Source organism: Anser anser (genome assembly GCF_964211835.1).
Source record: "Anser anser genome assembly, chromosome: 1".
NCBI classification, from domain to species: Eukaryota; Metazoa; Chordata; class Aves; order Anseriformes; family Anatidae; genus Anser; species Anser anser.
This window is the reverse complement of record NC_139720.1, coordinates 114219437-114232988: the sequence shown is the minus strand read 5'-3', so window position 1 is coordinate 114232988 and position 13552 is coordinate 114219437. Positions and strand designations below refer to the sequence as shown.

Sequence of the window (13552 nt, the reverse complement as noted above, 5' to 3'; positions counted from 1 at the left end):
AAAAGATAAAAAAATTTAGTCAATTAAAAGAGGCTGTGAAATGCATAAGCCTTTAAAGAGAAATTTACCTGTACAAGAATAAGTCCTTGGCAAGCCATTTTGTCCCAATTATTTTAAAGATTATTTCATAGGTTTCTAGTGCCTTTAAATGTACTCCACTAGGTAGTGCTGGATGCAAACACTGAGATAATCTTTTACTGATGATCAGACGCCTTGGCAATAGAGAATATTTCAGGTTACTCTGAAGAGCCTGTGGAAGAGAGGAGATTAGAATGAATAGCTTTAACATAAAATATGATATATAACTGTATTTCAAAGGTTTTCTACTAGCAAACTGAGAACTAAATAACATATTCAAGAGTTTTCTCCCATAAATGCAGTTTGTTACACTTAACCGGCAATTGAGTTTTCATAGAAATTAGTCATGAATAATCTAGAAAAGTCTGGTCTTGCTGGCCCTAGCAACTGGAAATGGAAGTCAAACGAGGAGACAGGGACAGTGTTCCCTTATCCTATCTCCAGTGGAAGTGGGGAAGTGACAAGAGGAGTCTGGCAATAACATAAGTATTAAATAACCATCTTTCCTCATAAATTAACATTCACTTAAAGCTGAAATAAACAACGCTCCCACCAATGCAGGCATGATTAGATGGGACAATAGTATCTTTGATGTTACTTATAATCCTGTGTGGCTATATTTGGTAAGCTTCAGTAACTATAGCCTCTGTACGGATGTATAAGTAAAAAAACCTTCAGGATAGGAAATAACTAAGTATTGCAGACAGGCCAGGTCTCTGGAAAAACAAGCTGTATCACTTTTCTTTGGAAAGATTACACTTTTCCTTGAACCATGCATGCATTTCAACAGGGCAATTAAATATGCTTCTGCAATTAAGAAAAAGATGATTAAATAAAGAGGTTGCAAGTAAATGCCACTTCAGCCTTTGATCACCATCTGCTAACGCAAACAAGTGTTTTACTGCAGGTTGACATTTGGGATGTTTTCAGGATTAGGCAAATTCTTAACTCTCCCAAAGGGTAAGCCACAGTTTTATTCTGTGAAACTGCTTTAAACTTGATGTTCGTCTACCATACCTGAAAAAAAGGTTTTGAAAAAGCAACAGACAAATAAGCTAAACCATGCTCGCTCAATTACAAAAAAAATTAGTTCAGCAACGACCACAGCATTCATTTGAATGCTCAATCCTGAATACTCATATCAGCAGTAAGAGACAGAACCCATCACACTTAAAAGTGCGTGCAATGTATCATTTAAGACTTTGCAGTAGATGGCCATGAAAAGTTAGAAACCATTACACTACCATTGCATTTTATCTCCCATTCGCTGCCCTGCCTATGCTGAGAAACCAGTTGTTAGGGAAGAGTTTCTAGTAACTACACTTCATTCAAGAAGAAAAAGGCTGTGAGTTTGTAACTACAGTACAACAGAAAGAAATGTCACATCACTCTGAAATACATACAGTACAAATGCCATTCAGAGCCAATTAATTTCCTTTCTTCCCCACAAGGAGATCTGCATTTTAATAGGTATTAAAAGCTAGAATTGAAAAATACAGCAAAATTTCACACATGAAATTAGAACAGGTTATATTTGTGGAATTATCCTCATATTTGAGAGAGAGAAGAAAATCTTTAATACGCCTTGTAGCAACTTCAAAACCAGGTTGAAAGCTGGACTTTGAAACATTCTGTTTATATTGGTTGGTATATATTTGCCCACACCCTCTGTATATATAAAAGAAGATCATTACAAAAAAATATGCTAGCAGTAAATATTTTCTCCTCAATCTTAAGATCGAACAAATACCATCTTAATATTCTATCAGGTAAAATTTTAATATTATCTAGGCAGAAAACAGCAGATGGACAACTCTCTGCATGGGCTTGGGAACTGACATGTATCATTCACCCAGTCTTTTGATTCTTTCTCATGAGCTTAATTTGACGGTGTTCAGTTACATATGGGCTGAAGCCCACCCACTTTTTCTCCTTTTCTCCAACTGCCTTCCACATTAGCAGTTATGATAGCAGAAGCGTTAAATGTCACTGGCACTCCTAGTAAGAGTTGGCTGGAGAAGCCTGGACTGCCAGCAAGCACTCCACACATAGTAAGATCATCACAGGGCTTGGTATTCACAGATCAGTGAGAAACCAACTATCCCAGAAAACCAAGAAACATTTGACCTCCCACTGGCTTTTAAAATAAGGATTTTTTCCTGGCTTACTGATTAAAATGAGACATACAAAACAATGACTTGTGTCCACATGCATATCCAGATTGCAACTTTTTCAAGGTTCTTTTTCTTTATGGCTGACCAGAGAATATATTAGGCACACATAAGATTTTCTAATGCATAAGCATGCTTATAGTTTCTTTGAACATGAGATATACAGGGTAGAAAGAAAGGACTATCTGCTCTTTATAACAGCGTATACACATGGCCTAAAGCACTAAACAAACACAGGCACACATACACAAACAGGAGTATTTTTATTTCCACGTTTACTGTTTTAAGAAAACCTGAACTGCTTTATAGAACCACTAGAGATCTGTTTGATCAATTCAGCTAGACATAAAATAAATAAGCAAATCAAGGAAATATTTTTATTAACATCACTAGAATTCCAGAAAAATGCAGCATGTACATCAATTTGTAAGATTATCTTCAACCAGGAGATACTCTTGTTTAAGTCAACATTGGTTGGGAGGGGATAAAGGGGAGCCTGACTCCATTTTCCACTGATCCATTTTCCAAATAAGTATGAAAAACAAAATCTAAACAGAGCTCCAGCTTCTATTAAAATAGCAGTGTGAAGTTCAAAGACTGTAGTGAGGAAACTGTAAACTGGGAGCTGGATTATATCAAAAAGAAGAAAAAAAAAAGATGTATCCCCAGTCCTGTACACTGTGTTTGTGCACTGGGTGTGAAGTTTCATAAAGCTATTACAAGGCAAAGCTTCCTTTCTTGAAGATATAAGGCTTGTCTTCAACAGAAGGCAAGTGGTGCTCATGTTTGTAACTCAGCCAAGGGCTGTCATAAAGGCACGGCAGTCACACTTCTCATATGAAGTAACTGGCGTAATTAATGGCTGTGCTCATAGGCTCTGCCTTTCAGAAGAATCCTTTTCTTCCCTCCCCTCAAGAACAGACATATTGTAGCATTAAATGTTACTACTGAAATAACACTTGGGTAGCAGCAATGATTTTTGTAGTTTCTTCCCCCTTTCCCTCTAATCTGTTTGGATTCGGAATAGAGCTACAAGCATTTTGGATATAAAAAACCAAACATTAAAAGCGCCTATTTCACAGGCAGGCCTGCATATGTTGAACCACTACCTATTTCTAGGTTAGGGGAAAAAAAAAAAAAAAAACCACACTAGAAATTTCTTTTATCAAAGAGACTTTGCAGAGTTGTATACAGTTGTAGCCTGTTACAACGTTGGAAAAAGCCAGCAAAATCCACAACAGCACAATCCCATTTAGCACGAAGACAATTCTGGATGCAGCAATCTGTGCTGAAGATTTGAAAACCTTAACCACAAAACAGTGTTTTCCAAACACAGAACATATGCAAATTTGCAAAAATAATAAAAAAATAGTTTGAAGCTGTATCCATGAACAGTAATGAGAAGAGGATAACCCTACTCTTGAAGCATGAAGTAGCTTAGGCTGCAGCTACCAAAGGAGTCGTTTGTGTAACTACAGATAGGACTCATCACCATGATGTGGGATAACACACGCTATACAAATTTAAAACCAAAAACCTCTCCCCTACAGACTTGGAGCGTAGCATAAGTAAGCTAGCAACTTTCACCAATGCTAGCTTTTGTTAAAAGAAGTAGTTTCTCTCCAACCTTCATTCATGCTCACACTTGGTACCTGCAGTTCTGTTCAAACGCTGCAGGGGAGATTCACCTGATATAACCTTAGAAGTCTAGGTCAGCCAAAAAACACGGGCAAAACTGTAGTAACTCACCTCAGGCTCCCTACAGAGTCAGTGAGGAACACAGGCAGTTTTAGGACAGGACTCATCTGGCCTACTTTAAAGAGCAAGAGGTGAGTCACAACTAACTAAAAACCTTTCTTTCTCTCCCTGCCTGACAGTGATTCAGAGTAAAGCTGTCCATAGCGGAGACAAAGTTAGATAAGGTTCATCTTTCTCAAATGGCAAAACACAATCTTTTGAGAGCTCTAAACAGACCGGCCTGGCTGATCATTCATACTGAAGCTGACCAGTTTCTCTTCTGCTTCTGTGGTTCTAAAAGCCACCATGAAACAGAATTTTGGTCAAGAGAAGCAACAGAGAAGCTGCGAAAAAGAACCTTTAGTTTAACCTTAGTAGACAAGGCTAAATAGGTCATAGAAAGAAGTACCACAGCTGTCTCTGTTCACCGAAAGTAACAGCATCAGGAGCTCCAAGATCACTTTTTTAGTCATGGCCAAAAGCGTCTGGATCTGCTCCCTCCGTTCTTTACCCTCATCTTTAAGTAGGAAGAGACCGCATTGATTCCTCCAGCCCTTGCATTGAAAGAGTAATTCTACTGAACTTCTGTGGCAATAAGTGTGGGGATGTGGGTGTCAGCTTGTGAGACTCAATAGTACAAAGTACTGTTGAAGCCTACCTATAGGAGAAAAAGCTTCAGAAAATATTACAAGTACATAAGCAAAAAACACCCACAATTAAAGTCAGCAATACAAAGATCCTTATAAAGCTTATGCTTATAAAAGCATGGGAAGTCTTTCCAGAACTCCTCGACTTACTCCTCTTCACTCTCTCTCCCCCTTTCTTAGCATTTTCATGTTTGCTTAGCAATAGGCATCACTGCTCTCCAGTTACTGAGACCCAGGTTCATGCGCAACGTTAAAAAATGTTTTTAAAGACACTTTTATCACTAAAATGATGATAGTCTCCTTCCTACTCCCCACTCTCTCACTGCTCATTCATCTTTGTGTTATAAGAAACTGACTGGAGATGAAATTAGGCTCTTTATGTTAGAACCCTGCCACAAACAGAACTCAACAACATTTATGTTTTAGAGTATAATAGATCAAGCAATCATAGAATTTAAGAGAATAGCTATTGACATCTTATTTCACAGTCTTCCTTCTGGTGGCACATTCCCCTGACTTATCTGTTGTCATCCCTATTTTCAGATAACAGGCAGAAGCAGATGAACACTGGGGATGATTGCTCTCCCAACTCTTATGCTCCTACGACGATTAAGTCCACAAAATACCACAACAGATGGACTGATGTAACAGCTAAAAGCCTTTTTGCTTGGTTTCTGCTGTGCTGCTATGTGTTTTGGCAATTCTGTACCTGCCTAAGAGTTTCAGATCAGCGTTAATCAGTTGCAGTGTATTTACCTAAGTCATGATAAAAGATCAAAGCCTAATTCTTGACATAGGTATGTAGTCTCTCACTCTAAGTCTGATTTTCCCTTTCCAGAGAAGCATTCTGAAGGCCTTTATCTCTCCTTATTGCCCTCAGCAGGAATCAGAGAGAAACTGTGAAGGCAGAAATGTGTTACTCCTATTGACAGCAAATCCAGCTTCTCTCCACAAAGAGGAAAGAACTTGGCTGCCCTTTAAAAAACCTTCAATTTGGACTCTCCTCCCCTTTGAAAACTGTAAAATTAAGGTTTAGCAACAACAGCAAAATCATGTGGGACATCTATTCTAACAACAGATGTTGCCTTACGAATTCTGCAAGTTGTCTCCTCCCATCCCTGTTTACTTGATGATGCAACTACTCTTGCTCCATGTATGCTAGTGACAAGCATTATGTTAAAATAGACCAAATGGGACACAAATAACAAACCTCATTTCTTAGGCGAGAGAAGACACACTTCCTAGGTGTTTTCCTGTACAAGTCTTTTCCTTTCTCCCTGTATCCAGACATGTTTTCCATGGTCATACAAAATGCACCACCACCAGCAAATCAGTTATTTCCCCAAATACAAGGATGTGGTCAACTAAGTGTGATCTTTAAATATGAATTTTGACTCAGAAGCTATGCTAAAATCTTTGAGCTCTTGTCCTACATAAAGCATTACTTAGCTGCTCTAGACTGCTCTAATTTAACCAGCATCCTGAGGATTTTTTTTAATGCAAAATCTAAATTAGACTTAAACAGTGTAAAGGAAACAAACACCATTTGAAAGAAACCTCTGCTGGTTTTACCAGAATTTCTCATATTCACAAAAAAGATTCTGATTTAGCGGCTTTCATTTCCCCTTCCTTTATGAACAAGTATTTCTTGTCTGACTTTTCAATTTTGCTAAGTATTGTAAGTTACAGAAAATTTAATAACAATACAAAGACAATAAACCAACGAAAAAAGATTCCTGTAACACCGTACCTTATTGAGTTTGCCAAGGGAAGATATAAGATCTGCCCATTCACTTGATGATTCGAAGTTTCTCAAAGCTTTCTCAATTGCTGAAGAATAATTTCTGTATCTATAATCGCCAAGTAACTCCTGCTCTTCTGGATCCATCTTCGGTTCTCATATCAAGGTGAAATTTCCTGGTAAACTAAAATATGTACACAGTTACAAAGAGGAAAAGGAAACTCAAGTTCTGTCAAACCTAAAACAATCATAAGATAACAATAAATAGAAACACTGACAGATTGCAATGAACCGGTCATCTGATCAAGTTGCAACATGAAGCTGAAAGTCATTTTACAAGCATGACTTCAACTCTCCACTGCCTGTTTTTGTGGTTTTGCAGTCACATTTTTCTATTTATGAAACATATTTTTTTTCCTTCCATGCACGTGGATCTGTCACACAATAACAAAGGAAAGAAAAGTATAAAGTCTCATTGTAAACAGGCTGACAAGCGGTTAGGGAGACATACACAGCCTTCAGAATTTATCTAGGCGGTATTTTGAAAGGTTAACTGTAGCAGTGGAACGTGAAACATTTCATATCTGAATCTGAATTTTCAGGGGAATCCTCTTAAAGGGCCTCCTGGCTCATAGCAGAAGGATCCCTCAGAACTCAGCATCTCTACTTGTCAGCAGCCGATGCCGATGTAAAATTGAAGGTGTTGTGCAGAACTGTCAAGCCATATGTTCAGGTCTTCCTATAGTTCCCCGAAATGTATTCACATGCTTTTACAGAGTGAAAAACGAGTTTTACAGGCCTGATTTCTTCATATTCTGAAATACATTTAGGTTAAAAAAATAAATAAAGCAAACAAAACCTGGTTTACAACAAAAGGAAACGGGCCTGGTTGCATTTTACATACTATAAATCATATCTGTACTCCTATGTTAGCTATGACAGCAGCTCTCCTGCCAGATAATATCACAATAATCTCTTAAACAAATGCTTAGGTTTAAGAATGCCAGGCTTGGTCCACCCGTGATATATCACTGACAGAAAAGTAAATGAAGTCCTATAAAAACATTTTATGTTTCTGAAAGATATCTTCATTCATTTTCCTACTGTTAGGTCACAAAAATAACTCTAGGTAAATCTACATCCTTAAAAAAAACAACAAACAAACATAAAAAACAACAACACAAAAAAAAAAACAAGCAACTGTGTATTGTCCTTAAACTTTAATAAACGACAATAACTGCGTTGAGATAACATTTTGGTAGCAAACTCTCAGAAACAGAAAAATGCCAGCTGATGCACCCCAAAACGGAAAATGATTTTAAAGGCAGGTTTTGCCTTTGATAGTCCCCTGATAGTAGGGTTCAGTTATTGCTAATACAACCACTTCATGTTGTCCAGCCTAAAATCACCTCTACAAAAAAAAAATATAGAGAGAGTGAGTTATGGCAATGCCATGAAGACCATGTGCTGCTTTTTTTTTCTTTCCCCACCACGGTAGATTTTTAAAGCTTCTGTTTTCACCAGGATGTATGCAGTACTTCTCGCAGCAGGGAGATTACAAAAACAAACAAAACCTATTTCCCTCTGCTCCTGTAAGTACCTTAACCACTGGACTGCGTTCATACTGCCTAAAAGCAAGCAGGAGCTAGGAAGCATTGCAGAAGCTCTGTGCAAGCCAAGAGTACCTCCACCTTCATAAATAACGTATTTGTCGAGATCATTCAGAATCGCGCAGCCACTTTGCTGACAAAACACATCCAGTTTCTCCATTTCTTAATGGTAAATAAAGGCATGGATCGACTAACTGAAGAGGAATCAATCCCGTTATCAACAGCACTTAAAGATGTTCTAAATATTCTGTGATAGTCGTGTCTTAAGCATTCTCAGACCATTAAAACCTGGTCTACTGAGAAAAGCCTAGACAGAGTCTGAGGGTAAAACAGAAGGTACTGCTCAAGAGAGGAAAAAATAATAACAGTAAAGACTTCAACTGGGGGGAAAAGAGTGTATTTGGACACTGCTCTGAAAAAAGGGCTGCACGGCGGCAGGTTGCCATCCCCTGCAGCAGCGATGGGCTCAGTGACTGAACACACGCCGATGCTCACGCACCTATGCCGCCAGCAAGCTTTGAAAAGCCAACCATTTCAATGCCCAACAGATGACGTTTATGGAAGATTTATTTTTTAAAGCAGCAGGTCGGTGACAGGTGGCGTCTCCCCAAACACCGCTGGCAAAACGACACCGCGCGAGGCCGGGCCGCCAACGGCCCCCGTCGCGTAATGGCCGCCGCCGGGCGACGCCCCAGCTGCCCCCCGTCCCCCCCCCAGCCGTTCCCGCCACGCCGCTACCTGGGGTCCCGCGGCCCGGCCGCGGCGCAGTCCCGGCGCGACGTGTCCCGGCCGGCCGGGGGGCGGGGCCACGCAGTCCCTATGGCAACGCGGGGGGAACCACCCAGCCCCGCCCGCCTCGGCAGCCCGGGAGATACCATTGAATAGAGCGCGGGGGGGATGTGGTGGTAGATGGGTGTGGGAGGGCTCCGGGTGGCCCTCGCCCAACGGAGGCCGCGCTTGTCGCTACTTGCCTTTAATTCGCCAGGGAAGGCTGCCTGCTTCATGGGTCGGTGAGCGCTACAGCGGGTTATCTCCTCCCCTGTCCCCCCCCGGTGAGGGGAATGGTACGTCCCAGCGGCTCCCCTTCTTCCAGCGCTCTGGGGGGCAGACGCTCCCAAAATGGCGGCCGCTGGTGGTGTGAGGAAGGGGGAAGAGATCTGGTTCCTCTGCCCGCCGCCTTTTCAAAAGGCTCGCAAGAGAGTCGATATGCTCGGCTTCTAGTACTCACGGTGAAAAAATAAACTACCAAAATATCCATGGAAAATAAAACACGTGATCCTGCCAGACAAGGATTTATATACTCTGTGTTATATGTGTGTGTACATCCTATTCAACCTCAGTGCGTATGTGTGTCTAGGTAGAATGTAATCCTGGTAGTTAAAGTAGCTGAAAAATTCAAGGAACATCCACCCACCTGCTCAGTTATTCCAGATAGAATAGCATTTGTGGCTTTTAAGATTATTATGGATATTGTTTCAGCAATAATCTCCTGTAAGTTTTATGTTAATACACTAAAGTTTTCTTCAGACCACCTATCTTTCCCCTTCCTAGATTTTAGTAGTATAATTTGACATGTTCATCTAGCAATTAAAAGCAACATCTAAGGGCAGTTCATGAGACTGCTTCGTGCACATGCTAGAAGAATGGAAGCAAGATGTAGTGGCAGGAAAGCTTCCATGCATGCTTTTAATCCTCGGTTGTGTACATCGCCATCTCTCCAAAGCTAAAACAGGTTTCAAAAAGCACTACTGGCCATGCATTATCTCACTGTAAAAACTTGGCAATTATTTGCAAGCTTTGATACAGCCCATGTGGCAATTGCACATTCCATCCATTTGGGAAGTCAGCGTCTGCTGACAGTGCCACAGTTGGTATGTATGCATGAAGCACTGCATAACCACAGATAAAGGTGTGACTTGACAAAACACTAAAACATTTTGCAGTGATCTACAGCATTATTACGGATCTGTCATAGTTTCAAAGGACATTATCAGAAATGGGGTGGTAGTAGAGCGTATGCAAAAGCAAGTTCTAAACTCATTTGAGGCTCCCTCCTAGTACAATAAACTAACTTGTTGGTCATTTGAATACAACGGTTTTCCTTGGATATAGATGGCAGTAGATACATTCAGTACCGTGGGCATCAACATAGCTTGTCTTTCTAAATGACAATGCCGTCAATTTAAGCTTCAATCTCACAATTTTAGGTTTTTGTACCTTTCAAATTTAGTGTAGCTTAGTTCTTAGAAATGACATTCAGTGCTTCTGAATATGTGCCTGACTGAGCAAAGAACTCATATTTTTGATGATGTTCTTAACACATGACATTTCTGTCCCAAAATACAGCGTGTCACTTAGGATATTTTAAAATCGGCTTCTGAAAGTTTGCTATCATTTTAGAAGTTTTTTTTCCCCTGCAAATTTGTCTTACTTGGCTGTACCAGTTGTGTGTGGCTAGGCAACTACATTAATTTCATTAAGATTTCCACCCAACTTTTGAACCCATTTGCCATTTCTGCCACAAGACAGAGGTCTTCTGGAATGTAAAAGAAATGGGCAGGCAGAGGAGAGAGATCCTTCAAGGCTCCTGCTGTGGGAATAGCGGCTGTGTCAGATAAGCTACAGGCAGGCACGAGTCTCCTGATAAGGCCACAGAAGTGCTCAGCCTGGTGGCGAGTTTTGATCAGAGCATGCACCAAAACCAACCAGACCATCCCACCTCCTTAGCTCTGGTGCTTACAAACCTGCTGGTTGCTTAAATCATTTAAAAAATAACTCTAAATGCCTTTTTTTTTTTTTATCAGAGGTTATGCAAATTCAAAGTATGCCTATCTTACTAACTATTTGGGACTTGTTATCGGGAAAGGCCATAAATCAATTTGTTATATACACCATTGCAGAAATGACCATAATAACTCTTAACCCTTGGAACTGGATCAAGCAGATTTACTGATGTAATCATCTCTGGAGATGGCCGGGATGCCTTTCAATCTAATGAACATTCACTTTAAACTTCATGTGATCTTGACATAAATCTCTTTGGTTCATACATCATTATTGTCCCTTTGCTTTTTTTCATTATTTGAGGCAAAAAGCCACAAACATTTTGTACTAATGTTAGACTGGCATTTCAAGTATATTCTGCATTTAAAGGTTTTAAGTAATACTGAAGGGCATATACAATCTAAATTTTCTTCCCATGTTTTCAGTCTGAAAGGAACTCTGCAGCATTCAAAGTCAGGATGCTGCCTATATGTTGATTCATACTACTCTAAGTGTTGGGTTCAATTAAAATTACCTGTGGACATAAATTTTAGAGTTCTTTTCATCTTCATTTTTTATATAGGAAAACACTTAATTGGAATTTTAAGGAAACAACTTGTTAAGCTAGGTATATTTCTTTATATTTTTATGTAAACTGACGTCAAACTCTCTGGCCATGTGTGCAGTGCAGTTTTAAAAAACCAAACACACTGCACTGGAACCATAATGAATACAGAAGTCTGGCCCATACTACAGTCATCAGTGTCACAGAAGATCCAGAAAGAAATTATCTGGCTGTAATCCACTTCAGAGTCATAAAGGTTTAGAGCAGACCAGACCCCTAACTGGTTGCCCCCATATCTTTAGGGTCACTGGCTTTCCAAAGCAAAGCTCTGCCGAACCTTTGAAAGTGACGGCTGCGTTATTAACCAGCATACTTGGATGTCTGTAACTTCTCCTTCAGACAGTCCCAGGGGCCCTGCACACTGTCTATATCCAGTTGATACGGAAGCAAGTAGAGCTTCCATTCCCAATTTTGCTACTGCTGCCTGACTGCATCTTACACAAGCCATGGCATTGCCAAGTAAATGCCCCCACTGAGCTCTCACAATTGTGAAACCAATTCCTCTATTGTCCCATGTCACTCCAGTTACTGCATTGCCAGGCATTTTCTTCGGCTAATAAATTCCAGAGTAAAAATGGTAGTGATGTGCTGTAAAAATAAAAACAGTAAATCACGTGTAAAGGGTTTATATAGTAGAACAGGTCATTATTTTATCCTTTTCCTAACCCTTAAACACTCAATAAGCGTGCCAGAATCCGAAAGCAACAAAACAGTTCACACATAATAGACGTGGGAGAGAAGCAGGGAAGCAGCCTAAAAAAGAAATAAAAAAACGAAATGATGGTTGAACAATGCAAGCCCTGTCCAAAGGCCCAGCCTGCCATGCACGTTGTACAGCCTGTCCTCTCCTTCTGCTCTTGGCAAACAGCCCTCCCCTGGAAGCCTGCCCTGCACAGTCCCAGCTCTGTTCTCAGGACACGGCCCTCGCACCATTACCACAGGGGGCTGTGCGTCTCCTGCCTTCCTGCTGCTCTTCACTCCTGTGAACAAGCAGTATTTTCTGCCTCATTACTTCCATGACACACCTGTTTCCACCTCCCACCGCTGAGGTTGAGTCCGCACAGCTGCTTCTCCTTCCTCGAGTACTGCACCACTCAACCCAAAGGTTGTGGAAAGGTCTGTCCTCTGTTACTTCTTTCAGTTCGCCTTGGGAGAAGCCGTATTATTATCAATTTCACCAGAAAAAAATGGCATTTCAAAAATTGACTACTACATCATCTTCCACTTTTCTTCCTTACCCAGAAACAGGGTAAGTAGATCTAACAAAGAAAAAGCACTGTGAAAGGGCTTAGCGTAAGAATTTGAAACATCTTCTATAAAATGTTCAAAGGTAATTTGCTTGACTTGAATGTAAAAATAAAGCAAAACAAAACAACAAAAAACAAACAATGATGAATTAGACTTAAGGAGATTTCTAGAACGTAGGGAGATACAGGAACTGATCTCTCTTTGATGATGGATACTATCCAGCTACATTAAACTTACCTGGGATTCTTACAGTCTCGTTTTTGCAGAAACCGTATGAAAGTGGGGGTTTGGGTAAAGCTTCATTTGAAAAATTTGTGCACGCCAACTGGAAGGGCACGCAACTTTTGAAACTTAATGACTCAAGTATGAAGAACTAGGTATGATCTTCCACTGCTGGATTATACCTCTTAAAGTTCTGCATAAGCTATTACTAAATCAGAACAGCCAGGTTTCATTTTTGCTGAGGTACCAGTGACACAGCTAAAAGAGCATAAGAAAGCCACGGTCCTTTCTGTTGCACATCAGCATGATAGTCAAGTTACTCTGTTAGCAGGATGACCTTTGGAGCTATGATACAGTAGGCAGCTTGTGGTTACTACATAAAACGCATTAAAAACTTTTTAAAGGGGTTTTGTAACTGATCTGCTGCCCTTAAACATCAGGCCTCCGAGATTTTTCTTCATGGAGAATAAATTAACATGAGAACCCTTGGGGCAGGGGCAGCACTCATCCTCTTCAACTGACTTGTGCCAACAGTTCCATCTTAATGAAAAACAATAGCTACTGTGTCCTTTAAACACTGACTAATAATCACACCTTTGTTCTGCGCTGTTAAGCGATCAATAAAGCCACACACATTGTGCCCAGTGCCTAAGGCTTCCCTGAACACAAACCGTACCATGGGAAGCCAGTATAAAACCCAGTTAGCTAAG

The 13552-nt window shown here is 40.3% G+C and overlaps 1 protein-coding gene across 5 annotated transcripts in view; it reads right to left on the bottom strand.

Moving 5' to 3' along the window:
• The window catches only part of DOP1B (DOP1 leucine zipper like protein B), a 45862-nt gene extending 36953 nt beyond the window's left edge, over nt 1-8909 (bottom strand). For 3 of the 5 annotated variants that reach the window (XM_083819987.1, XM_083819989.1, XM_083819990.1), the window contains exons 1-3: nt 8723-8907; nt 6384-6558; nt 69-250 (exon numbers count right to left, since the gene is read on the bottom strand). In XM_083819987.1, coding sequence (XP_083676113.1) covers nt 69-250; nt 6384-6521 — 320 coding nt within the window. In that variant the 5' untranslated portion in view covers nt 6522-6558; nt 8723-8907. Of the gene's footprint in view, nt 1-68; nt 251-6383; nt 6559-8483; nt 8669-8722 lie in introns of those variants that run through there. The other 2 variants (XR_014578057.1, XM_083819988.1) reach the window with 2 other exon arrangements.
• Nucleotides 8910-13552: the final 4643 nt, after the last annotated feature.